Source organism: Aulostomus chinensis, chromosome 19 (genome assembly GCF_037954235.1).
Source record: "Aulostomus chinensis isolate RoL2024-O1b breed Wild chromosome 19, RoL_Achi_v1.0, whole genome shotgun sequence".
Classification (NCBI taxonomy): domain Eukaryota; kingdom Metazoa; phylum Chordata; class Actinopteri; order Syngnathiformes; family Aulostomidae; genus Aulostomus; species Aulostomus chinensis.
Window position 1 is genome coordinate 19515252 of NC_141338.1, and position 26180 is coordinate 19541431.

Below are 26180 nucleotides of genomic sequence, written 5' to 3' on the forward strand. Positions count from 1 at the left end.
AGAACATTACCCTCAAATAAAGGCTAATTAATCGCTATTAATAGCTGCTGGGATATTAACTCCATCCTGCCTCCTCTCAGCCGGCTGAAGAGCACCACCTACAGATGATCTTGGCATGTAAACACACATTCCTGCACGAGCACATTTGAATCTTTGAGTGTGCATTCAAAATTGAGGCCATGGGGTTTCTGCATGACAGGAGGCGATGCTGTAATAGGCCACAATAAAACATTAATGTGCTTTAATGTCAGTAATGGGTTGAGTCTGCATGCCACATGACCAACAACACGGCATGTATACCTTCATCCATACACAGACAGACAGACACGGCCACTAATTATTAATGTCCTATTTTAAAATAGAACAGCGGAGCATAAAGAATATAGGGTGCACATGAATTAAGGCTCAGAGAACATCGACCGCCTGATTTTCCACGTCTTTATTTTGGAGCTGTCTCACATTTATGCCTTCATGCTAAAACTTTTATTTTTTTTTTATTTTTTGAGGAGAAGCATTTAGTTTGTGTGTGATCAAAGCAGAGATGGCAGTAGATTGGGTGCCATGGTTACTATTCCACACCATCGCCATCTTCCATCACATGTTGTTGTCATGGTAATAGAAGCTCAGATGCAAGGGTACACCAGAGGTGAGAATGCTTTAGCATTGTGTAGACACACACACACACACACACACACACACACACACACACACACACACCAAGAGTTAATACTGCATGACAGCCTGTACATTTTCCAGTACGTAGACTGGACCCGCCATTTTGTCATCTTTATCAGAGGTTACAAAATCGCCCAAAATACAGACTGATGAATCATTTTGTACAAAATAACATAAAAATTAGCAATATCTGATTTACTTGAATCTATTCTAAGCATTTTTAAAAATGTATTTATTTATTTTTACAAATTTAAAATCCCAAAAACCATGTGTCTATCAGTTGGAGAAAAAAAAGATCCAAATATTCAGTGATAAGTGTTGCTGCTGAACCCTTGTCTCAGCACACGTGGGTAATAAGAACATTGGTAATTAATAACAGTGGTCATTAGTAACATGAGTAATTAATAACATTATTCGTCAGGGCCATGGTCAGGCTGTCACTGCTTACTTCCTGGAATCTTATTTTCTGATTTTGATGCTCATGGGATGTTCTTTTTGTTGTTGTTGTTTTTTTGTCTGACTTTTTGAAACGTGCGTCATCACTCAAGAAACAACACAAACTAAATAGCAGAGCTGACAAACGGAGCTTTGACATTTAGAAATATAAAACCAAGTGCAGGTAAGGACAAGGTTGGTCGAGAGCACACTTGTGGAATTGTGGCTTGTAAAATGTCATTTTTCTATTTTTTTCAAGCATCACTTCCATGTCTTTGAGAGACCAATAACAAAAAAAAATAATATATCAAATATTTCCAGCATAAACTGGTTTATTCTGCCAGTTGGAGGTGACGTGTTCTCAGATTCATGTAGACCTGCAGCGACTGCTGGTTGGTCCTCCTGCATTTTCCACCTGCTCAGCTCTTACAGGTGTTTAAACCGGGCAGGACGTCCACAGCGCCGCCGCGGTCAGACGGGGGGAATGGCGGGTGGGGACGAGGCTGCCTCCCCTCCTGGCCGCGGAGGACCGTGTTTGTGCCTCCACCATCAGCAGCGTTTGTAAAGGCGCTTTGTGCATCGCTAATCCGCTCTGATGTCACGGTGCAGAGGGAGGAGGGGCTGAGCGATCCGCTTTATGTGGCCAAATTGTTGGAGGGGACAAACCGAGCCGGGCAGCCGAGCAGGCGCGGGTCCGGGGCGAGGATGCGCGTTGCAGCGGCCGAAGACGGGCCTCTCCTCCACCCACATGCAGGTAAATGATGCCGGGACAGCCGGCGGCCCCGCGGGGGCAGGAGGGCGACGTTAGATGTTGTCGGAATGTGTTGCTGTTTACGCTCATGGCGGATACGACACCTGCCGGCATCGAACCAGCGGCTTCACCAGAGACAGGTGACAGTTAGCCGCGTATCTGCTCCGAACCAACCGTTTCATGTAGACGTGTGCGTTTGTAGGCTCCCAGTGCAGGTGGGCCTGTCTGGCATCACCTGGGGATGACACCATTAACCAGAAGATTAAACCACTCCTTCACCGGGGCTGGTCACTAATCGATAACGGTCAACAACCCCAGCAGGAAGAGCTTAGTTCCGCTCTTTTAATATAATAAATCGTTCCAGGCGACGAGGGGAGGGGGGCTTTAGCCAGTAAGCCTTCAAAATAAAAGCACTCGACATTCTGGCACTTGATTAATTTTCTGTCTGGTGTGTAGTTTACATGTACACACCACGCGCGTGAGGGAGGGAGGGAGAGAGAGAGAGAGAGAGAAGCGGAAACCTACAAAATGAGGACAATTATTTTTTCATTTGTCTTTTAAAATGTCAGAAAAGGTTTGACGTCACTGAGGGTCCCCAGGCCCAAAGGGACGTCTGTCTCGCCCAGTCATCAGCCTGACTCACCTTCCACACAGGCAGGACTGCTGGGTCTGTTTCAGTGTGGGTGCAGTTTTGGGGTCCAGGTTCTTCAGCTCAGGATTAAACGGGTCAACGGAACATCACAAGAGGCAAGACACGGCGCCACTTGCGTAATCCTGGATGCATAACGCAGGTCATTCATGTCACTGATTAAATCCTGCTTTCTGCGATCATTGCATTACAGCCTGTTACTGTTAATCTAATCCTTTTACATTGCTGAATATTAAAGTGCCACTATGATAGCATCTTTTTGTGAACCCTTCCTCACCCTCCATCCCCCCCCCCACCCCCAGCCTCTCCCCCAGCCCCAAATGTGTTCCCGACCCTCAGATCTTCCTGTACATGAATGGAAAACGTTTGGAGATGTTTGACTCCAGAAAGCTGTTGTTCCACTCAGTGACCATAGCGTAGATTTTCTGTGCACGAATTAAAAATCTGATTTTAAGAGCATGATTGCTGTCCCACTAATATCCGCAGACCTGAAGGTGGTCCTGGTCAAGGCTCAAACCCAGAGAACAGACTTTGTTGTGGAGCTGCAGCGCGTCGGGTCAGCCTTTGCTCCTGAAAAATGCAAAATAGTGGTACATTCAGGCACTCTTGAAAATGAGGCATTTTAAAGGCTTGATTTTTTTTTTCCTGCAAAAAAGAAAACAAAAACAAAACATGTTGATGTAGACGAGGGAACTCAGTCACAGGGCCGAGGGGGCCCTCCATGTCTGCCGCTGACCTTTTTAAAGGCTCTGCTGTATTTTGCTGGTTGGAAGTCCTGACGGAGCTGCTTACTGTAGGTGTCCGCTAGCTGGATCCCTGCCAGACGTTCAGCCAGACTGATCTGTGTCTCTGTCAGCTGAACAGCGGATATCTCCACTTGTTTGGTCGCTTTGTAGAAATTAAGGCGTTTTTGGGTTTTTTTTTTGTAATTTGTTTTTTTTCCACAACAGTTTTATTTTCTCCTGGTTGCTGCTGTGACTGTCGCTACACAACAACTGGTACTTCGTATTGAGCAAATGCTGCGTACTGCTTACTTATACTTGCGTACTTATATTTGCGTATCATGTATGAAGCTGTTTTCTCGGCCTAAAAAGGGACACGAGGACCTGAATTCCCTTTCCTGTTTTGGAATGACCAGAAATGTATCTTGTTTTGCCTTGCGTGTTTTATGTTATCCTACCTTGTCATTTCTTCTCCTTCCTCATAACCTCTCACATATTATCTTGTAGTTCTGGTGTCTGATGGAATCCTCCCTTATAGTACTGGATCCTATCTCACCCGTAGATGCTGAGGTCGTCCCCCCAGGTTTTTAGAAGACCTGTCTGACATTCTTTATACAGCACTGGGGGACTCGTAAGTTGAGTAGAAATATTGATGTGTTTCGCAGTCATGAAAATAAAAGAGTCTTGATTGTGATGTTTGCTTTTGTCCGAGTCCAGTCGGAGGTCTCGATGTGTGCGAGTGTTGTTGTCGGTGGGAGATTAGGGAGTTAATGGCTTTGTAAATCCCCGCCCTGCAGCTTTCACTGCAGCCTGACAGATGGAGGTGCCGTGCTCCACTCGCAGCTCTGCAGACGTGCTGCCAGGGCCATCTGTGACCCGGCCCTGCCCTCCTCCCTGAGCCTCCCTCCAAGGCACCCAACCTCTGTCACCCAGGCCCCCGCTGCAGGCAAAGAGGGACATTAGCCACCCTGGGAGTCCGCCCTCGCTCCTGTTGTGTCCCTTTATGTTCCCGCCCTGGCAGTTGTGGTTTGTGGTCAGATTACAGGATCAACTTGGGGGAGAACATTAACCTTTGCCCTCTGTGTCCTTTTCCGGTCCGCCGGATTTAATTAGTATGCCTTGTGGCGTCAACTACGGCCCAATGTTTCTGGGTTGGCAGCTACAGAAGGTGTGATGTAGTCATTACATCATGTCATATAGTATTTTTAAACATCAACTGTGGGCTAGTTGGCCATTATCATGAAACAGAAACCGGTTCCCTGGATGTTGGCGTCTCTCTACATTTCCCAGCGCTTGGAGCTCGTCGCTGTGGAGGATACTTGGCACTCCGCCAGCTTGAATGTGGACGAATCAGTCAATTACGTGATTAAGTTGCTTACCTAATCTTCCCAGATGTTATTAAGCCAAACGTTTAAAATTCTAACAGACTTTCAACAGTTTTATAGCCGAAAAAGTAGCAGCGGGGTGCTACAGTGTTCTGTAGCACCCTGGACGCAGCTTTTAGTTTGCGGTGATCCTGAAGCCCTTCTGAAGGAACACTGGTGTGTTGTGTGAGATTGGATCTTGAAATGTTCAGTTATTCAGCCTCAGACAGCTAAGACGCAGGCTCATTTTCAGGTCCCAATGATCTTCTCAGGTTAAAGGCAGCAGCTTTTTTAAACGAGCCTTCAAAAGCATCGAGCTTTTACTTAAAAATCCTGTTGGTCTATTTTTCTTTGCAGTTTTTTTCCCCAAGATGTACTCAAAACAAAAATGTTGCATGTATTAATTGAAGTCAAATTTCTAGGGAATGCTTGGAAATGAAAATAAGAGTTTGCCCCTCAGCTCTGACTTTGACTGATAATCATTTATTCATAATTTAAAAGTAAGTAATGGTAATAATTGCACTAAAATCAAAGCAATTTTGACCTCCCTTTTCTCCTGTTTTTCTCGAAAATTGTGATTAAGTTAACATTGAAAGACAATTTTGGGTTTGATTCCAGTCTTGGAGTTCTATATTTAAAGTACTTTCAATTTCTATGTATTACCCACTAAGTATAGTAGCGATGGAGCACACGTGCGTTAAGTCTCACATGGATTCCTCTGGTTCAGGTCAGTTAAATAACTTCTTCATGTTCTCCATTGTTCCGGATGGAGCAGGAATACTGAGGGATACTCCTGAGCTTCCATGGGAGCGTTATATGAAGCTTTGGCTTATTTTAATCAGATGGCACGGTTTTGTCCTTTGGCAACCTTTCCTGGAAGCAGTTTTTTTATTCCTGAATTAGCTCGTGGGATTATGTTCTGACTGAGTGTCCTTTCTCAGTTGGTCCCACAGTAAAGCCTGCGATAGGAAACAACGGATGGATACTCTGGTCGTCTCATCATATTAAATAACTATCAAAACTGGCCTTCCAGCTCACGCAGGACATTTATTATTCAGATCAGCGCCCTATCCGTCTCCCTCTGTCAGGTCTTATCTGACGCCAGGGCGATAACCCTCCTTGTCCTCCTGCCATCGCCTCTCCTCCGTCTTTCCTGTCCTCTTGACTGCAGCGCCAACTGCCAGCTGCTGGTGAACACGTGAATGTGAGGCGGATATTGAAGAGCATCGAACAGTCAGATGAGGATGCAGCTGTTTACTGTTAGCTGTATAGAGCCAGGAGTTCCCCGGAGGCTCGCCTCAACGTCGCTGTCGCATTTCATCGGCGCGCTTTACCACCTTTAGGTGAAGGTGTCAACCGAAGGGTGTTCTTGTTTTTTTTTTTAGGGCCAGTACAGATCATTAGTTGTTATACGTCACCAAGGAGACTTATGACAACAAACAAGTACTTGAAATCAATATACGTTTTTGAGAAAGATGGAAAATCTTGTTGTCAAAATTCAGAATTCCCAAAGTTCTGTCCATGTTGGAGAATCAGCAACGTATCGGTGTGTGTGTGTCATGCCTTCTGTTCCCTGAGTCATTTAACGGCCCAGAAATTGTCATTGTGAAGAGACGCTGAGTCAGGCACCCGCGCAGTGATGTCATCTGTGATAGATTGGCGTGCTTGGGTGTTATTTGATGGTTTCCAATGTGGAGGCCGAGTAACAAATGTTGTACAAAAAAAGCTACTGATGCGAGCGCCTCAGGACTGAGTGTAGTAAACATCACTCCTTGTCTCTGTCTCTCACAGGCTGTGTTATGGGTGCAGTTTCCGCGTAGACGAGAGGAGCGTGTTCTGAACACAGGAGTACAATCACGCCACAGCCATGAGCCATAAGTATCAGGGAGAAGCGACAGGGGAGGCTGGCGAGGAGCACAAGGCCTCAGGGCCCCCCAGGAGTAGGCAGCACAACGGGGACCCTCCCGTACGTCGATCCTGGAGGCCATGTCAGATTCTCAACCAGGAAGGAGAACTGAATCCCCATCATCATCATCATCATCATCATCATCTCCATCACCCTCTTCATCAACACCACCACCACCCACCCGCAGGACGTGGTCAACCACGGCATCGCCGGCGGCCCCCCTCAGGGCAAGCGCAGGGTGCAAGCCAGGCTCAGTGTCCTGGTCCTGTCCCAGAAGTGGCTCCTTCAACTGAGAGTCAAGACACTGATCCACGCCCTGTCCAGCAGCTCCGCCCTGCTGTCACTCGTTACCGCCGTCATGGTGACCCAAACCCCAGGCACCGAGGTCACAGACAGAGGCAGCAAATCAGAGAGGTGCAGGAGTTTTTATCTGGTGCAGATGAAAGAGACACTCCAGCAGAAGTGCTGACACAGCAAAACTCATCATCCGATGATCCTCCAAAGGAACAATTGCAGGACAGGGGCTCTCCTCACCAGACTCCCGTTGCTGTTGTCACCCCCACCCACCTCTCGCCGGGTCCAGCAAACTCTGACCTGCAGCAAACTCCACCTGCTGAGCCACAGCAGGACCTGCAGGAGTGGAACGTGACATGTGAAGAAGAATCGCAGGAACAGGAAGAGAAGGCCAAAGAACAGGAATTGATTGAGGAGGGCGGAGAGCAGCACTCCCCCACAGGTCGGCCTAGCCTCAGCCATGATGGCATGCAGACAGTCAATGATGGAGCAGAAGTGTATGACGCGAGGGTGGCGGAGGGCCAGGAAGACGTGATGGACGATGCGGTAGATATCGCAGCTCGGGGGAGTGAAGTGACTGATCCCTGCTCTGATACAGAGAGCGCTGCCTCTCTCAGCATGGACGGACCACTCCACAGCCCCCCGCCTCTCCAGTCCCCTACTCCTCCTTCATCCCCTGATGCTGCACCTTTCCCCCAGCTTGACCACCTCAGCGAGGACACCAGTATGAGCCCCCTGCCTGACAATGACCTGCTACCTGAAGATGATGAGGATTGCTCTGAGTCATGCTCACTGTCCCTCTCCAATTCCTGCTCTGAATATTACCCCAAAACCTATGCAGACTTTTATACAGAGTCCCACCAAAAGTCTTACCCAGAGCCGGTTCACGATGCGTACCTGGAGCCAAAATCCCTTCCAAAATCCTTTCCTGAGCCTCTCAAGACCTCCTACCCTGAGCTACACCGAGAAAATTGCATGCAGTCCGGTCAGAGGACTGAGCCAAATGAGGCCCAGCAGGAGTCCCCCCAAGAGCCATTTACCAGCCATAGACCGGAGAATGTACAAAGAGGAGTTCCAGCTTCTCCTACAAAGGGCTCCCATCGGGCACCCAGGCAAGGCAGGAACCGAGACTCGCATCCCTCCCCTCTGGAGCGCTCGGTTGGCTGCCGGCTGCACCACTATGACGGTCAGTCTGATGGAGAGGGGGTGAGCGCCGATCAGAGCCCCATTTCCAAAAGTCACAGGCTTTCAACCAGACTACCAGACACCCTGGCCAAGAATCTCTCATCAGTGCAGGTGAACTCTGGCGGTTGCCGGGGGGATGAGGGGAATCTCTCAGGAGAGGAAGTCATGAAGGTCTCAGGAGATGCCATCAGCTTGGCGATTAAGGACATCAGGGAGGCCATCGAGGAGGTCAAGACCAAGACGGTACGGTCCCCCTACACACCTGACCATCCTGTGGAGCCAATATGGGTGATGAGACAGGAGGCGAGCCCCACGGAGGAGGTACACCCACACCAGTATCACTTCTCTGTTGCGGAGTCACATCATAAACACACTTGCAGGGGAGCCGGTCCTTCGAGCAGATGCGTTTTAGGACCTGACTGATTTAGGGGTTTTTTGGGGGGGAATGAGACCGATATCAGGGTGTGAGAACATTCTGAAATGAACAGATATGGAGCCTTCAAATGTGGTTTTCAATGGGGTTACATAAATATACATAATATAAATGATATACAGTGGAGAGAGGATGATTGATTTACTGTTTGATAATAAATTGAATTATCAAGTTGAGGGTCTGTGCACCATTTAACACCTAAGGTGTTGGTTCGGGGGGGGGGGGGGTGTGTGTCTTCCAGGTTTCGCAGGATCATGAAAAACCTGGAAAAGTCACGAAATTTAAAAATGACAACAAAACCATCATTTTTCATCACAAAAAGCTGGCATAGGAGACGACACATGGTTCAGTTTCAGGATTGGCTGAAAAAAACCCTTTTTGATTGAATGTTAATTTACTTTTAGATTTGTTTTGTCTTTCAGGAATAAGAAAGCTAAATATCTGTTTAAAAAAGAGCTTTGTGACGACGCATGAAGACATGAGCGCCCAGTTGTACCGTCCACGAAGAGGAATGAGTCAAATGCGAATTGAAGATTGCATTTTTGCGTTGATTTTATTGAACTGAGTAGTTTCTTTTTTCAAGTCTTGGCCGTTTCAGTTTTGTCTCTGTATCGCAGTTTCAGTCATGTGTCTCGTTAATTTGTTTTTCCCTCTCTCTCTGTTTCCATCCCTCAGTCTTCTCCTCACTCTCCGTCTCAGTCAGCGTCTGAGTCCTCAGGTCGCGAGTTGGTCAGTCCGCTGAGAGCCGAGTCGTCGAGGTCACTTCCCTCCCAGCACCATCACCGACAGCAGCCCCAGCACAACCACCATCACCACCAAGGCAACCAGTTGCAGCAGAGGGACGCCGCACGGCCACCGCAGACACACGCGCAGCTGCAACCACACACGCGCGCGTCATCTAATCAGCATCAAGCACCGCGTCAACATCAGCACCAACAACCGAATCAGCAGCTCCCATCTCAACAGCAGCGGCCTCAAGTTCAGTCTCAGTCGCCTCTCCGGCAGCCGTCGGTGCAGGAGGTGAGTGGTCAGCCTCCCGGTGTCCACGCTGACGGTCGAGAGCAGTGTGGACGTCCCGCCTGTGATGGAGACTTGGCAGCTGTGAGAATGACCAGCACACTAAAGCTTCTTTTTAGGGCAGTCTTTACATCCTGGAGGTACTTTTCTGATGCATTGCCCTGAAACCTTAGCAAAGAAAGATTTAGAAAGAGACTCGGCATTGGTGGGAAACCTGGTTCATCTTTGGGCCTCATTCAGGAGATGTTCTTTGGCATTCGGGCCTTTTTAGCCCTCAGTTTAGACTTACAGACAGGAAGCACTTGTTCCCTGACATTCCAGATGTTCCAGCATCTAAATGTGTGACCCAGAGAATTACCACAGTTGAGGAGAAGGCTGCAGGGTGTGAGCAGGAGAGATGGAGATGCTGATGGTGTTGTTTGTGTCTTTCTGTAGATGCGCAGATCTCTCCCCCCCTTCCCCACGTTTGTGGATGGTAAGTGGACTCTCCTTCTGAACCTCCTAGAACCCTCTGGTCCTCTAGCTGTGGTTTTAAGAATCGCTAAGGTCAGAACAAAACCCTGCGGTGATGCATCCTTACATTGTGATGGCACATCTGTGGAGGGCAGCTGGAGGATTTTAGACCAACTTAAGTCACCTTTTTGATTCAACTTTAAGCGTGAGTCTATGGATTTGGTTTATTTTCCTCATATATTTTGTGTTGATATGCACTTTTTAGCGTACAGTCCATCCATCCATCCATCCATCCACCCATCCATCCATCCATCCATCCATCCATCCATTTTCTTCCGCTTATGGCTTGAGCCTGTCCCAGCGGCGGGGTTCACCCTGGACAGGTCTCCAGTCCATCACAGGACCAACACATAGAGACAGACAACCATTCACACTCACAGTCACACCTACAGTCAATTTAGAGTATCAATCAGCCTCGTCCCCTCTTGATGTCTTTGGACTGTGGAGGAAGCTGGAGTACCAGAGAGAACCTACACAGGAACAGGGAGAACATGCAGACTGCACCACTGTGCCACCTTACTACTTATCCCAATATGAGGATATAATCTTTCCATTGTTTTCCTTTTAATCTTTTCTATTTTTCATTTTAATAATTGTAATGAGTCTTGTCCCTCATCTGATTAATTTTGTTTTACCCTTCCTGTAATTGATCGATTCTTCCTTTGCCAGAAGTTTTTCATTTTATTCTTCTTTGTTTCATTCCTTCACTGTTGATTTGATCATTTTACTCTCATCTGAATTTTTACTGTGAAAGTTTTCTACTTGAATTTCCTGGGTTCCTGTTTTGCAACGGTTTGTTATGTCGTCTGGGTTGTGTGTTGAGGCTCGAACAGCTATTTTTGCTGTTTTTATGCGCACACGTGCTTGTGTGTGTGTGTGTGTGTGCGTGTGTGTGTGTGTGCGTGCGTGTGTGTGTGTGTGTGTGTGTGTGCGTGCGTGTGTGTGTGTGTGTGCGTGCGTGTGTGTGTGTGTGTGTAAAGCCCTTCATGTTGCATTGTGTTTACATGTGCACTGCTATTCAAATGATGGCTGACTGACCAGTTGATGGCTGACTGAGATCTGTGTGCCTAATGAATGCATTTGGTTTTATGCAGTTCCAGGACCATGTGACCCCGATGACCTCATTGATGGCATCATCTTTGCAGCAACCTACCTGGGCTGCACCCACCTGCTGTCGGAGAGAACGCCCACAAAGAGTGCCCGCATGCAGCAGGCACAGGAGGCCATGAACAGGGTGCGGGTGAGTCGCTTGTTCTGTTTTGGTATCATTGCGAGGTCGAGTAAGAACAGAACCGTACCTGCTGAAGAGACCAACAGTCAAACAATCAAAGATATGATCAGAGCCCAAATATGCAAATCTCATGAGCTGCTAAACAACAGACATGGAGGAGCGCAGAGCTCAAAGCTGCTGTCACAGAGGTTCTCTTCAAATTTCTGTATTTTAACGCCGCTAACCCTCTGCAGGCACTGTAGCCGATGGGCAAGAAGTCCCAGGGTTCATGCAGGAGGCCTCATGCACGGATCACTGCCTCTGAGCCACAGTCCTATCAGCTCTACTGCATGTTGCATAAACTGTCTTTCATGGCCGTGAGCCCTGGAGACAGCGGAGCATGCCCGCCGCTCCAGTCACTGAGCGCGATATCCAACAGGCATCACGCAAAGAGAGAAATACTTTCAACTTCATTCACATTCACCGAGCTAGTATAACGGACGGCGCACTTTAACGCGGCTCTGCTGTCGAGGTGAGAAGAAGGGTTACCGTTGTGGTGTAGAGAGGCTGGAGGGAGGAGAGAGGGTGATGAGAGCCAGAGGGAGGAGGAGCAAGCTGAACTCCTGGGTCCAGATCCAACAGGGGAGGATTGGGGACTGCATCATTAAATGAAACCAATGAATGAATGAAGGATCAGTGGAAATGAATATGCAGTTCAGTGCACTGATGCACATCGTCTAGTAGGCCTGATCCAGAGCCCTGCTGCCTGCCGTTGGTTCACTCATCTCTCACTGATATCACACACCAGACATCCATTTTCCCCACTGCTCTGAAATGGTAGCCTACACAGGAAGTTGTGCTGTGCGCTCACTGGCTGCTCCTGTTTCTGAGCAGCAGGGAAGAAGTGACAGGCATGTGACATTAGACAGAGGAATCAACGTGGCAGCATCGGAGATGGAAAACGCCTCCAAGCGAACGGCGTTGTGTTAGCAGCTGACTGTCCATGTCCTGAAGAGGGTCACCTGCGCCAGGTCAGCAGGGTCTTGTATTCATACCACCTCATATAGTATTAATACTGGAGGTACTTGGTGAAAAATGATGCTCAGTTTCAGGTAGGACAGACAAACACAGTCTTCATATCAGGAAGTCCGTGACGTGACAGTGATGAGCGGACATGAAAAGAAAAGGTTGCTTTTGAAATGCTGCTCCTGCACACAGCTGCTGCTCTGAGCCTGCCTCCATCATGAAACCGTCTCCTTTTGTTCTATGGATCCAACACTCAGTCGCAGTCTCCCCGTGAAACAGACGAGTATGAGTGGGCAGAGCAGCTCTGTGCTCAGTGCTCCTGCTGCAGACAGAATGCGCTTTTTCGTTCGCTCTGATCACGCCACGTATTTGGGTGCACACGTACATACGCCCCAAATGGACATCGATCCCGTGTTCACCGCACCTCTGCTGTTACAGCTCATGAAACTTCCATGCATCTCGGAAGGCGGCCTGAGCCGACATTTGCAAACAAAACCGAGACTGTGATGAGACGTTGGCCACAAGTCGACCAGGTCCCTTCGCTTCCTTCGGGGTTGTTTATGTCACATCAATGTCCAGTAAACTTTTGATCATGTTTTTCCGCAGAGGCCTGTGGCAGCCTGTCGCTGTCAGATGACAGACGGCAACGTGACTGTCCTCCCACGCAAACATACGCCTCTAAGGTCCTTTTGTCCCTTAATTTGGCATTTAGATTAGAGACAGTCCAGAGTGAACGAGGGGATCCCGTTGTGCGTCCATCCTCCGCAAAAGCTGTTGGTTATTCTGGTTGTGAGTGTGTGCTCTGTTGTCTGATCCCTGCAGGCGGCTCAGAAGCAGACAAAGAACAGGAAGAAGGTAAGTTACTTCCCGTTTCTCTGAATTGTTGTCTGTTACCGGAGACGTTAGTCCTCTTGACATCCCTATGCTCTCGTCTCTTCCTCTGATGGTGTCTGAAATGGCCGCGTCTCCCAGGTTCAGAGCCCCGACAGCGAGGCTCCATCGACTGCAGAGGTGGATCTCTTCATGTCCACACAGAGGATCAAAGTCCTCAATGCAGACAGTCAGGTATGCACTCGATAGCAAGCGTGGTTGAGATGACGCTGCTGCGCTCCACCCTGTGGGAGAGCAACATATTCTGTCCCCAACCTCGTCATAAAACATGTCTCCGTCCAGGAGTGCATAATGGACCTGCCCCTGAGGACCATCTCCTACATCGCCGACATTGGTAACATGGTGGTCCTGATGGCCCGAGGTAAGATGGTCCGGTCCCACAGTGCACAGGAGAACCTGGACCACACAGCCCAGCAAACCACCATGAGCCACGATGACAGGCGGCTCTACAGGATGATCTGCCACGTCTTTGAGTCAGAGGACGTGAGTGACATTAAAACTGCTCACCGCCACCTTTGAATCCCATCTGACTCTGTTCAAAGAGGGCTGACTGGAAAAAAAACACTTTAAAATACTGCTCTGGCCTTTTTGAGGAGAATACACAGTTCAGAACGAGGATAACCAGAGGTCATGACTGCCAGAGCGAGCGAGTCTTTACTCATGAAGCATATTTGTGCGTCAAATGGAAATAACTCACTAACTCTCCTGTCAGGCTCCCGGAAACGGCCAGCTATTCTGTCAGGAAGGCAACAGTTTGTGAACGCTTCATGATCTGTGACAGCAGCCGTCCACGGGCGTCTTTGTCAGCAGCAGCTAAACGCTACATTCACCTGAGATGACCTTTCCTGGATAAAAGGCTGCTTTTTTTATGATATGAAATGTGCCGGAGCTCTCAGACATTTCAGTTGAGTTCATTATTTAGTTGATTAGCTGAGGGTTTAGCCTAGCTTAGCATAAACACTGGAAGCAGGTGGGGAAATGCTTTTTTTGCTTTGTCCTTCCTCCCCGCGTTCAGTGTGATGATGGTTAATGTCCGCCACGGCCTCCCCAACCTTGTTGGCCGCTTCTTAGCGACAACCTTTTTCGAGACCCATTGATTCAGTGTTTCATGGGTGTGGTATTTGCTGATGCATTTGACAACATACGTACGTACACTGAATAAAGCACTGCAATATCTTACACTTGGGTCAAGCACGGACCTTAAACAGGAAGAGACAAAACTCTTGTGACCCTGCGGGGAGTAACCTGATGCTCGAAGATGCTAACTTATTTCTGAGTTAGGACTCGTTTCACCTTTCAAATCTGGAACATTTAGCAAACCGTAATTTAGCGTAGGCAAACACGTGACTTGAGCTTAGAGAGGGATGCTAAGCTGGCCTGTGTCCTGTTTTTGTAGGTCCGTCCATGATTTTCCAGTCACATCGCAGCAGCCAGAACCGCTCCCTAACACAGCAGTGATCCCTGACTGAGTCAGGCTCAGCATGGAGGTTCAGATGTTGTTGGTTTTACACGTGAATCTTGGCTCAGCTCACTGACACGGTACCCTGTTGGTCTCTGTCAGGCCCAGCTGATCGCTCAGTCCATCGGCCAGTCCTTCAGCGTGGCCTACCAGGAGTTCCTCAGGGCCAACGGTATCGACCCCGAGGACCTGAGCCAGCGCGAGTACAGCGACCTGCTCAACACTCAGGACATGTACAACGATGACCTCATCCACTTCTCCAAGTCAGAGAACTGCAGAGATGTAAGTGAGCCAGCAGGTGGCAGCAGAGCTCCTAGGTTCTGTTGCAGGGAAGGTTGAGTTCCACATCCCAGCACAGACTTGATTATCACGGTAATCCTGGCGATTTTCTCTCAGTCAAAGACAGAGTGCTTGTGTTGTCATAACACCTGATTGTTTCTGCTCCGCCTGCTTGGTGGCTGGTCTTGCAGAGGCTCCAGTGAGCGGCAGTGTGACAGCGTAAATGACTCCGGGAAACGTTGCGAACCCCTGTGGAGGTGAATTTGAGACGCTCAGCTGGGTGCGACCTCAACCCTCCTCCCTTTGCTCCTTGCTCTGCTGTCACTTTGTGTGTCTCTGAGTCCGGCAGCCATAAAAAACAATCAGAAACTGCAACTTTGTCACTCCACTAAGGGGAGACACACAAAGATGTGGTGATGCATGAAGTGACGCTGGAGTGTTTTGTCTTGAAGGTTTACATCGAGAAGCAGAAAGGGGAGATTCTGGGCGTGGTGATAGTGGAGTCAGGCTGGGGGTCCATCCTCCCCACTGTCATCATAGCCAGCCTGATGCATGCTGGTCCGGCTGAGAAGTCTGGGCGACTCAACATCGGGGACCAGATCATGACCATCAATGGGACCAGCCTGGTGGGTTTACCGCTCAGCACCTGCCAGAGCATCATCAAGGTACCGAGGGCACGACCCAACTCTTGTTTGTCTTTCCCTAAACCTGTTGAGTGGAGCTCAGTTTCTCTTAAACTCATGGAGCCGGCGGCGCTCACGCGACTCCTCCTCCTCCTCCTCCTCCTCCTCCTCCTCCTCCTCCTCCTCCTCCTCCTCCTCCTCCTCCTCCTCCTCCTCCTCCTCCTCCTCCTCCTCCTCCTCCTCCTCCTCCTCCCTCCCTCCCTCCTCCTCCTCCTCCTCCTCAGGGTCTGAAGTCTCAGAGCAGGATCAAGATGAACATCGTCAGGTGCCCACCTGTCACCATGGTGCTCATTCGGAGACCAGACCTCCGATACCAGCTGGGCTTCAGTGTCCAGAACGGCATCGTGAGTATTGACACTGATCATTGGTTGGTCTCTCTCTCTCTCTCTCTCACACACACACACGTTGACTATGGTCCGCTGGAAGTATCCATGGTAACCCAGTAAACGTTTTCTGTTGTTTGGATGTATTTCATTCTATTTTATCCATTTACAGTTGGCAGGGTTTAGTCACCTGCCCGTGTTCTTGACTTGTGTGCAGATCTGCAGCCTGATGAGAGGTGGGATCGCTGAGAGGGGTGGCGTCCGCGTCGGTCACCGCATAATTGAGATCAACAGCCAGAGTGTTGTGGCGACACCTCATGAGAGGATTGTTCAGATCCTGTCTAATGCAATGGGAGAGGTACTCCATCAACAACATGACATGCATACGGAAGAGTTGGCCCGCACCACAGCACTTTAACTGTAACGCCATCATGTTGATGGTTCACTGAATTGTAGAACGTGGTTCCACTCGGCCACCTGAGCTGAAACTGCTGCTAGCTTGTAGCGCTGCCTTCACGTACTCTAAGCTCGCTGAGTACCTCTCACAGTGACCTTTGACTTCAGAGTCACCTCCTGAGTCCAGGTACATGTTTGTGCCAAATTTGGAAGTAAATTCCATCAAGGCATTCCTCAGATACTGGAAACTAGGAAACAAAAACAAACAAATATTGACAAGACAAAACAAAACAAGTGTCCTGTGAGACAGGACACAGTCGCCTGTAGCAACAATTTAACGCGCACCTAACTGCTGCGGGTTTAGATCAGTCTGTCGTACTCTGGTTAATATTTCATTTCCGATCGTATGACAAGAGTGTGGAATTCTGCTAATTCTCCAGTCAGCAGATAGTGAAGGAGCGGTCCGTACTTGAGGAGCTTCATCAGCAGCTACTGCTCAGGAAAACAGTGTTTAGTGGATGAAGTAGTTGAGATAAATACGCTTCAGGAGGAACTCACTGCATCTCTCTGTCGCACCGCAGATCCACATGAAGACGATGCCTGCAGCCATGTACCGCCTGCTGACAGCACAGGAGCAACCTGTCTACATTTGACCCCAGCACAGTTTTCAGCACATCATTGTTCAGTTGTTTGAGATCACTTCAATTGCCTTCATCTGCACTCCGCGCTGTCCCGCTCTCACGAACACGGACGGTTGGGAGAGCGGATTCTTTCTTTAGGCCGTGTTCGTGTGACTGACGCGTTCTGTTTGACCAAAGACAAATCCTGGGGTTTTATTGTGCATATTTAACAGAGTAAATGTTAACCTTTCGTTGAATAGCTGTAATATCTGAATGTACTCTTCATGATGTTGGACCTATACGTCGTCAGGGCGATCCAGATGATACGCAACAACTTCAAACTGTACAACTCTTCTGCTGAATAAACTGAAGGCTGACTGGAAACTTCTCGCTTGCTTCCATACAGGCATGGAGTATTGCTCTTCCTGTCCTCTTGGCTCCCGACTGCCACAAGAACAAAACCCCGACACTTTCAGGCAGTGTTAAAAAAACAAACAAAACCGATTTATTTATTTGAATCCGAGTCTGTGCAGTCACACTCATGAAACCACAGGAAAAAAAACAAAAATCACAAACATTAAAAACATGATTGTCACATTCCAAGCACGTGATTTGAGGGAATGTTTCAATATAAAAGTTTTTGCAATAAAAAGGTGATTGTCTACATCGGTGGCAAACAGGAATGCTGCCGCGCCTCAAAGACCCCGCGTCCCAGCGCGTGTAAGGACACAAACTCCCCGAACATTTTAACAGTTATGACTCGTGCATCTGGTCAGCTCGAACTTGAGTTAACACTCGTGTGTAGAAATTCTTCTGCACGTTTGGCCTCATTCATTCCGTGTTCTTATGCACAAAGTTGGTCTTACACACTCTAAGATGTTTTGTTTTTTTTAACCCTCAATTTAGTCCCACAAGAAAAGTTGAGCAAGGAGTTAAACAAAGCCACTGGGCTTTACTTCGTCTTCCAGACTAAATCGAGGGCAAAAAAGAAAGAGAAGGAACAAATTGGCGGATAAAAACCATCTCATGAGCAGAATTCATTCAGACATCGATGTCATGAGTGAGATTATTTGTCTTTAACATGACAATGACTTACTATTGGTCTCTGATGAAGGGAACATACTTCCAAACCAAGGAAAGCAAACAGAAAAACCACTAAACTAAAAACTACAACTCAGGCTTTCTCCTTTAAGAGCAGTTTTGCTCACCGTCAGTCCACTTTTACTCCACTTCTGATGGTTCTGACATTTGAAGAGTTACAAGGCACTTGGATACGTGCATTATACCAACACGGAGGTGCGCAATCAGCTGACAAGATGTGACGAGGAAGATATGACCAGCTGATTGAAAGCTGCAGAGAGATGACATAACTGAAGTACTGCTGACGCAAATGCTAACAGCAGAGCTGAGGGTTGAGTCCAACTGTCTGCAGCACCGCAGTAGTGAGCAGGCAGTTTCACCTCTCGGGTGTTGGCGGCAGAAAAAGAAATACCTGGCTAACTTAAAAAAAACCGAACCTCAGACTGCTCCTGTCAATCTGGATTAAAAATGTGTCTGCGCTATGTCCTAAAGTCTCTGAACAAAGATGGTGGCCAATACACTTCGTCTGTGTACAATGAAAAACATAATTAAAAAAAGCTCAGTTTTACTTTATACCACTTGATTTTTAGACAAAATTCATTTCTTCCTCTAAAAAAGACAAAGGAGCAAGTAGGCATGACACGGCGTCTCCAGTGTCCACAGCAGGCTGCAGTTCTGGGACTCTTTCAGCGACCACCGGGGACTCAAAGACAACCAGGTGCTTCACTTGGTAGCCAATGGTGCTACAGCATGGGAGGGGCAGTGTCAGCGTCAAGGTGGAAAGCTCATCAGTCCGACATTAAAAGAATATATACACACTCTCAGACTCACTGAAATATCAAGCACTTTTTGTTGTTGTGAGGACATATGAAGAGTGGCTGTTGTTGTGTGGTTGACCACACACACACACACACACACACACACACACACACACACACACACACACACACAAGTGACAATGGTTTTTAAAAGTGTCTTTCCAGGACTCAGAGTCTGCAAAAAGTTTTGGGGTATTGTTACTTAACTAGTTAAAAGGGCAATGAGTGCTGTCAAAAAAAAAAAGTAAAAAAGTATAGCGATGATGTCACATCCTGTTGTTTGAACTACAACTCTGTGTCTTTGTATTTCTGGGGATTGTAGTATCCTCTCTTGGTCTGCTCAGCCAGCTGTCGGCGGTACTCTGCCTCGTCATCCTCGTGGCCTCTGGTCTCAGAGTACGGTGGCCTGGATGGAGTCTGTGGCTCAGCGTTGGAGCTAGAACTGAAACACGCACGCACACACACACACACCCACGGTGAGGAAGCTGGTTGGTGTTCTTGTGTCAGACACATGTAGACTGCTTGCCTGTGAGAGAGGACTGAGGCTCTCACCCTATTGGCTGGGGACGGTTGAGGTTGGGTTTTGGCAGTTTTATGGGGATGGCGTAGATGTCTGGATGCTTCTGGGCAATTTCCAACTGTGCAGAGGGATGAACAAGACCCAGATATGTCAGAAGTGATCCAGAAAATAAAAGATGTCTGAACCTGACATGGAGCCTGAGCAGGGCCAAGTCTGTTTACTTGGACAAAATTTACGGATATTATGATGATAGCAACGTAGCAACACCTACTCGAGCCTTTTCTGCCTCCTGCAGCTCCAGGAGCCTCTGAGCACGAGCCAGGTGGTCCATCTTCTCAAACGCTTTAATCTTGGTGAGAACAAATGATGACATTTAATGAGTTTTGTAAATAAACACTATTCATCATCAATAGATGCTGCACCCAGATGTGAAGAAGATGTAGATGTAAAGTCAGGCGGCACGTTTGAGAGGGAGAGTGACGTTGTGGAATGAAAGCTTATTCAAAAGACCACAGACAGACGTTCAGTTACCTGGTCCCCCATTTGCTAGTTCATATTAGAAGCAAGAGAAGTAATAGAAGAAGAAAGTGGAACAACAACGTATTAACACACAGAATTGAAATCAGAATGTCTCAGTGAGAACAGACGTGATGGTACTAGTCACCTTCCCCAGGAAGGACTTGTTGGCAGGGTCTGCCTCCACTTCCTCTGGGTTCTGCTCCTCTGATGTCTGGTTCAGACGGGCGATGGAGGGCTTCAGGGCCACGGGAGGGGGAAGGGGCTTATTTCCACCTGCCGCATCGCTGCTGATGGTGCTGCTGGAGTGTGAGTCATAGCTGCGCGATGAGTCAGTCCGAGTTTGAGTCCGCACCTGTCGCAGGAAAGCACCATTTACACTTCCAGATGGACACACATATTTCAAGCCCAAAATTTTGAAATACACATTCATAAAGATGCTAGAAACTGTCCAGTTCAAAAGACAGTTTGAAAACAAGGGCCGGCACGGTGGTGCAGTGGTCAGCACTGTCTCCTCTCAGCAAGAAGGTTCCAGGTTCCAGTCCCGGCTCCATCACAGGATCTTTCTGTGTGGAGTCTCCATGTTCTCCCTGTTCCTGTGTGGGTTCTCTCTGGTACTCCAGCTTCCTCCACAGTCCAAAGACATCAAGAGAGGACGAGGCTGATTGATACTCTAAATTGACTGTAGGTGTGACTGAGAGTGTGAATGGTTGTCTGTCTCTATGTTGGTCCTGTGATGGACTGGTGACCTGTCCAGGGTGAACCCCACATTTTGCCCAAAGGCTGCTGGGTTAGGCTCCACCCCCCAGACCCTTGACAGGATAAGTGGAGGAAAATGGATGAATGGATGGAAATCTAATGTGGGCCTATATGAGGGGGCATGGGTTTGTTAGCAGACATTCTCGCCATCATTCCTGCAATAATCTTGTCTCCAGACTTGAATAGTCAGAGAGCTCTGATGACAGTACCAAACTAGACAGACATCACAGAGAACACAGGGGGGCTTAATGAGCTCAGACTGCACTTCAACACAGTTCTGAATTTTTTAAAAATGACACAAGGATGACAAAAACTAGCATTCTGACTGTGACGTATGCATAGTTTCTGTTAGACCTGCAAGCGTAGGTTCATGTGAGTACCAGGTAGAACAACAGAGGAACCTGTCCCCTCCGTGCTTGTGTTATGTGTTGAGTCAAAACCTATGTAAGGGAGTACATCGATTATAGCAACCACAAGCTGTATGTGTGTGTATTCGTCACTGGTGAGCCACAGTAGCCCAAAAAATGAACCTGACTGTTCAAAGTTAGTTTTGCAACAGACAAATATGAGGAGGGCATCTCTATAATCACCACATCTAGCAGCTACAGGCTCTTACATTAGGTGTAGCGTGTCGGACAGTTTTGCCGTATTATCATTTTAGCGGCTGTTTAGGTTTATCAACAGAAAATACCAGCGCTCTCCTCAGTGACCTCAGGCAGGACGGGTGTAGGGGTGACTCCCAGCTGAGGGTGACTCCCAGCTGAGGGTAACCCTAACCCTCGCTGGTCTTTTCTTCTTTTATTTACTTAACCATTTCCTGCCATTCACTCTTAATATTTGAATCCTTTTATCAGCTATCAAAGAATGCAGGAAGCCAGCACAATGTCTCAAAACCAAACAGCAGCAATTTCCTCTACACTGGTTGCACTCTCCATTTCAATTAAAAGATATAAACCCTTTATGATCCATTTTGTGGGACAAGAGCGGCCGCCACACAGCACACGTGAAAATGAAAAGGGAGGACTGCTCTGCTTCACACAAACAGAGCACAGCACTTCAAATACCGGTATCTTACTAAAACACTCCTTATTCTTTTGAGAGTTTTTGCTGGATGCAGTCTCTTTCTACTTCCAGTATCTAGCACCACTCAGGGGTGAAGTGGAGGAGAGGGTCTCACCTTGGGAGGTTCAGGGACAAAGGCAGGGGGGGGACTAGGCTCTCTGTTTGACACCTCTCGGCTGCCTGACCTCCTCATACGAGCTCGGGGTTCAGGGTGGAGCCTCTAAACACACACACACACACGCATCAGGTATGATGAGGTCGGGTTGTGCCAACACACACATTTTGACAGCTAGCACACGATGGTGTGAATAGTTGTACACATGGCCCACCTCGTCTGGCAGCACAGGCTCTGAAGATCGACTGATGGCTGACACAGGCTGGGCCTCGTCCAACGGTTCGTCCAGCTCGTTGTCAGTGTAAGCCCCTCCCTCATCAGCTGTGTCTTCATAGTCACTGGTCAGCCGGCTGTCCATGCTCAGGTAGTCTGCACTCATTGCAGACAGGTAGGACATGCGGTCGTCATGGAGATCCAGGTCCTCCTCTGAACCATCCAACTGTGGAGAGGAAGTGACGAGAGAGGGGTGACGATTCCGTACAAATGATTGGTTACCAGACGAACGATCAGACGTGGCTGTGTGGTGGCTGTAGGCCTGGGCGATCTATCGATTTTATTGATTTATTCCAGTTTTTGGTTGCGGACAATAAAAAAAAAAAAAAATTGAGTTTTTACTACTCTTGCTATGGCGTACCTTCTGTCCCCCAGGAGCTTCCATAGCTTTCCCCCTGCACATGCATAGCAGCAACATGGCTAACAAGAGCAAGAAGTTTGTTTCTAAGAAAGGAGTAGTAGTAGTTGTAGTAGTAGTGGTAGTAGTAGTAGTATTATTAGTAGTAGTAGTAGTAGTTGTAGTCGTAGTGGTAGTAGTAGTAGTAAGGCAAGGCAAGGCAAGGCAATTTTATTGGTAGAGCCCGTTTCCACCACCAGTTTGTCTCAAAGGGCTCCACATGGCATCATAACAACATCCTCTGCCCTCAGAGCCTCACATCGACTGAGGAGAAACTCCATAGAAAACCATTTTAACAGGGAAAAATCTGAGAGCAAGCCAGCTTGATGGGGGACTGGATGGCAGACTGGTTCATGGAAGGGGAGCGCAGGCCGGTGTAACAGTAGGGAATAAGAGGGGGGGGGGGGGGGGGCGATGCAGGCGGCGGTTGTATTATTATTATTATTATTAGTAGTAGTAGTAGCATCAGTGGTTTAGACCTGGTTTGGGTTTGCGGCGGCAGGTGTTGAACAAGTGACTGCACGCTGCAAAGTTTGTCTGAAGCCCATTGCAACAACAGGCAGCAGCACAACAAACTTATTTCAGCATCTAAAACAGAGGCATCCTGCTGAGTGGGACTGAACACCAGCTTACTGGGGTGGAATCATTTACCCACGGGGTGGGGGGGTGGGGGGAATTGTAAATCAAATTTTTTGTGAAAAAATTGGAGATTTTATTTTTAGTCCGTATCGCCCAGGCCTAGGTGGCAGTGTTTCAGGCACACAGGTATGAGGACTCACCTTTCCTTCACACACCCACACAGCTCTGTCCTGTTGCTCCTGGATCAAGTCCTTCACGCTACCATACCACGCGTCATTGGCTGAGTTCAAGTCCACTGTCGCTACATGGGAATAAACACAAGCCAAAATTCTGGCTAAGAATCATCTACTAATGGTGCTGATGAGGTAGCAGGATTTCTTTGTCCATTTTTAACATATGATTGGATTTCTGCTCATGCCTGTAAATGTCCGCTCTGTTCACCTGACTTCAGAACAATTCTCCCTTGGGAACAACAAAACTGATTCTGAATTACAACAACATGCTAACTTTCTGGGTACTGCACTTAATTGCCATCCAATCCAGAGTCAAACAAGATGGTAAATACTCTACTCCATCCATTTTCTACACCGCTTATCTGTTAAGCGTCATGGTGGTGGGGGTGGAGCCTATCCCAGCTGACATCGGGCGAGAGGCGGGGTTCACCCTGGACGGGTCACCAGTCCTTCACAGGGCCAACTACTCTACTCTCTTTCTGCTCTCTTCTGTCTATTAGTTAGCGACCTGAGACACAGAGACAAGCTGACTGCTTGTTAGCTTAGCAATTAATGGTAGTGGGTGGGAAGTGTTAGCATACAAAATATCTTCCCACGTACGAATATAGCTGGGGTTGTTTTCAACATTCGTTTAGAAACTACCACCTAAAATGACAAGACACTGTAATTATTGAATCCGAGCTACAGTCTGAACTACAATCAGAACCAGGTGCAGTGATCACACACAGCACCTCTAAAGCCTCATTGTAACTTTGGCCAAAAGAGGAATGAAATCCACCCAACTCGACATTACACACAGGTATTTAACATAGTGCTGTAATAGAGAATATTGATGACAGCTGCTTAAGTTAAACCTAAAGTTCTGGAAAAAAAAAACTGGAATGTCTTTTTTTAAAAGCCAAGCGTATCACAGTACCACCTTGTAACTTTTAAAATGTAAGATTATTGTTGCTGAAACCAACCAGTGAAGAGGTGAGAGCTGGTCTTTCTCAGCTTGACAGCCTGCTCATACAGTTTACGTGCACTGCGGTTGGATCCTGGCAGGAGGCGGTTCCTCATGGTCTTGACACCTTGTTTGGTGTCTGGGTTCAGGAAGATGACAATGGGATACCACTGGGTGTAGTTCAGAGTGTCAACAGCTTTAGGAGTTACATCCAACAGAGCGTGACAGTCCTGTGGACAACAGAGAAAGTGGCTGAATGTTGGAAGGACCAAAAGGATTATATTTGTAAAGCTGCTTTAAAACGAGAATGCCATACCTGTTCAATGATTTGTCTAATGGTGTTCAGCCTCACCACTCCTGAGGATTTCTCACTTCCTGCATCTTTGGGCTCGGTTTCTGAAAATGATAAATGCATAAATCATACAGGTGAATGGAATATATGTGTAAGAGGCTGTTTTTTATGTTGCTACAAATTCAGCAGTGTCAACCTGAAATGTATCAAGACTGAAATCATTGGATTGTATACAGTACACAACACTACAACTACAGAACAATTTGAACAAATTCAATAGAATTGGAATCTGAAGCACTTACTGGCAATGACAAACTCGCTCGGCATGTCACTGGCCAGTTTTTCATTTACTGCATCAGAAATGGGCCCAAAAATCACCACAGGTCTCTTGAAACCAGCTGAAATGAAAAAGAATGAACAAATCCCTTCACAGAAGTGCAGGAAACCCAGAGCAGAGACAACGCTGCTGTTGTGAAGCGGCAGTGTGGCTCAAGGACAAGGTTTGTATGGGTATTACACCTTCACGTAGGACCACTCTCTCATAGGCTGGGAAACGTGTGGTAACTGGAACAGCACTCAGATCCTCTCTGCTCTTGCGGAGATCTTTCTTTTTCATTGCCCTTTGACCTCTCAGCCTCCAGAAATCTCCTCTATCGTTGCCCGATGCGGCCCGTGCAGCATTCTGGACGTTGGCCATTTGCTCTGCCCTGTGATGTAAAACAAGCAGGATCTTTAGCGTCCGCGTCATTGCCGACAGGCAATTTCCAAAAGTTTCAAAACAACTACCACCATCACCTGCTCTTATTGGGGATGATTCCCTTCTCTAGCAGCTGGTTTTCTTTGTTTGTGCGAATTGCCAGCCAGTTGCCGAGCTTGCCATCATACAGCGTGTCAGTCACTTTGAAGATCTCTCCTCTGGCGAAAGCAAGGCTTTGAGGAGCCTCCTTCTCATATTCAAAATGTGTCCTGATGAAGAAAGAGTCCCCTCTGCCAGATGACAAAATGTCCTTGTAAACTGAAAAACAAGGAAAATGGAAGAAAAAAAAAAAGGTTGCAACTCTGGAATAATCCCTGTACCAAAGATCAAAATAAAAAAGTTGTGGATTTGGTGTTCCACAGGGTTCGATTCTGGGTCCATCTTTTTCCTACAGGCCTCGCGAAGAAAGCTTCATGTAGTATAATAAAATGTTTTCAGTAGGTGTTGATATTTAAGGTCTAAGGAAACATGGTGCAGTTTAACCAATTTATAAAGTTGTTTTACAAATTGTAAAGCTGCTATACTAGCAAGCTGTAATGAACAACATTTGTGAATGTCTGTGCTCACTTTCTCACATTACAGTGTTTCTGTTGTGTCATTTTTATGATTCAACTGAACAACTTTTACTACTTTTATCTATATGGTGCCTCAATTAATACATTGAATATTTTCTGCAAATGATACTGTCAGGTATTATCAGTAAAATGACTTGGCAATTGTATAGGCTGGTTAGACATTTTCATTGGGGTGGTAATATAAAAAGTAGTCTTACCAATTTCATTATTCAATTAGTCAATTTAGTAGCTTTCTGCTACAATTAAATATGATACATAATGTGTGTCATTATCAGCTGTTACTTATTCAGTGTAATACCTTCAGGTTTACTCTGAGCAAGAATGGTGACTTCTTCTCCTTTGGGAATCTCCAAGAGGTAGAGAACGGCGTCCTCACGGACCATACCTCTGAAGTCCATATTGTTCACCTGGAAAGAGGCAACGCAGGCAA

General features: G+C 47.4%; 2 protein-coding genes across 10 annotated transcripts in view; one reads left to right on the forward strand and one right to left on the reverse strand.

Moving 5' to 3' along the window:
- The first annotated feature begins 1590 nt into the window (after window positions 1–1590).
- Window positions 1591–17360, forward strand: LOC147244309 (amyloid-beta A4 precursor protein-binding family A member 1-like). Of its 4 annotated transcripts, none has more exons than XM_086187451.1 (13): window positions 1591–1864; window positions 6388–8302; window positions 9090–9434; window positions 9867–9906; window positions 11039–11178; window positions 13003–13035; window positions 13153–13245; window positions 13354–13554; window positions 14633–14812; window positions 15262–15474; window positions 15717–15836; window positions 16033–16173; window positions 16793–17360. In XM_086187451.1, exons 2-13 carry the CDS (start codon window positions 6464–6466, stop codon window positions 16862–16864), a joined length of 3417 nt encoding a protein of 1138 aa, XP_086043577.1. In that variant the 5' UTR covers window positions 1591–1864; window positions 6388–6463; the 3' UTR covers window positions 16865–17360. The 4 variants fall into 4 exon arrangements, with proteins under 4 accessions (XP_086043577.1, XP_086043574.1, XP_086043576.1 ...); XM_086187448.1 differs by having other exon boundaries at window positions 11039–11184; window positions 16793–17348; XM_086187450.1 differs by lacking the exon at window positions 1591–1864 and adding an exon at window positions 1904–2001 and having other exon boundaries at window positions 11039–11184; window positions 16793–17350.
- Window positions 17309–26180, reverse strand: part of tjp2a (tight junction protein 2a (zona occludens 2)) — a 46525-nt gene continuing 37653 nt past the window's right edge. For 3 of the 6 annotated variants that reach the window (XM_086187446.1, XM_086187441.1, XM_086187445.1), the window contains 14 exons: window positions 26049–26157; window positions 25214–25433; window positions 24938–25125; window positions 24721–24816; window positions 24443–24522; window positions 24146–24356; window positions 23151–23251; window positions 21916–22140; window positions 21702–21806; window positions 19914–20120; window positions 19781–19795; window positions 19521–19598; window positions 19282–19367; window positions 17309–19171 (listed from right to left, as the gene is read on the reverse strand). In XM_086187446.1, coding sequence (XP_086043572.1) covers window positions 19015–19171; window positions 19282–19367; window positions 19521–19598; window positions 19781–19795; window positions 19914–20120; window positions 21702–21806; window positions 21916–22140; window positions 23151–23251; window positions 24146–24356; window positions 24443–24522; window positions 24721–24816; window positions 24938–25125; window positions 25214–25433; window positions 26049–26157 — 1878 coding nt within the window. In that variant the 3' untranslated portion in view covers window positions 17309–19014. The remainder of the gene's footprint in view (window positions 19172–19281; window positions 19368–19520; window positions 19599–19780; window positions 19796–19913; window positions 20121–21701; window positions 21807–21915; window positions 22141–23150; window positions 23252–24145; window positions 24357–24442; window positions 24523–24720; window positions 24817–24937; window positions 25126–25213; window positions 25434–26048; window positions 26158–26180) is intronic. The other 3 variants (XM_086187443.1, XM_086187442.1, XM_086187447.1) reach the window with 3 other exon arrangements.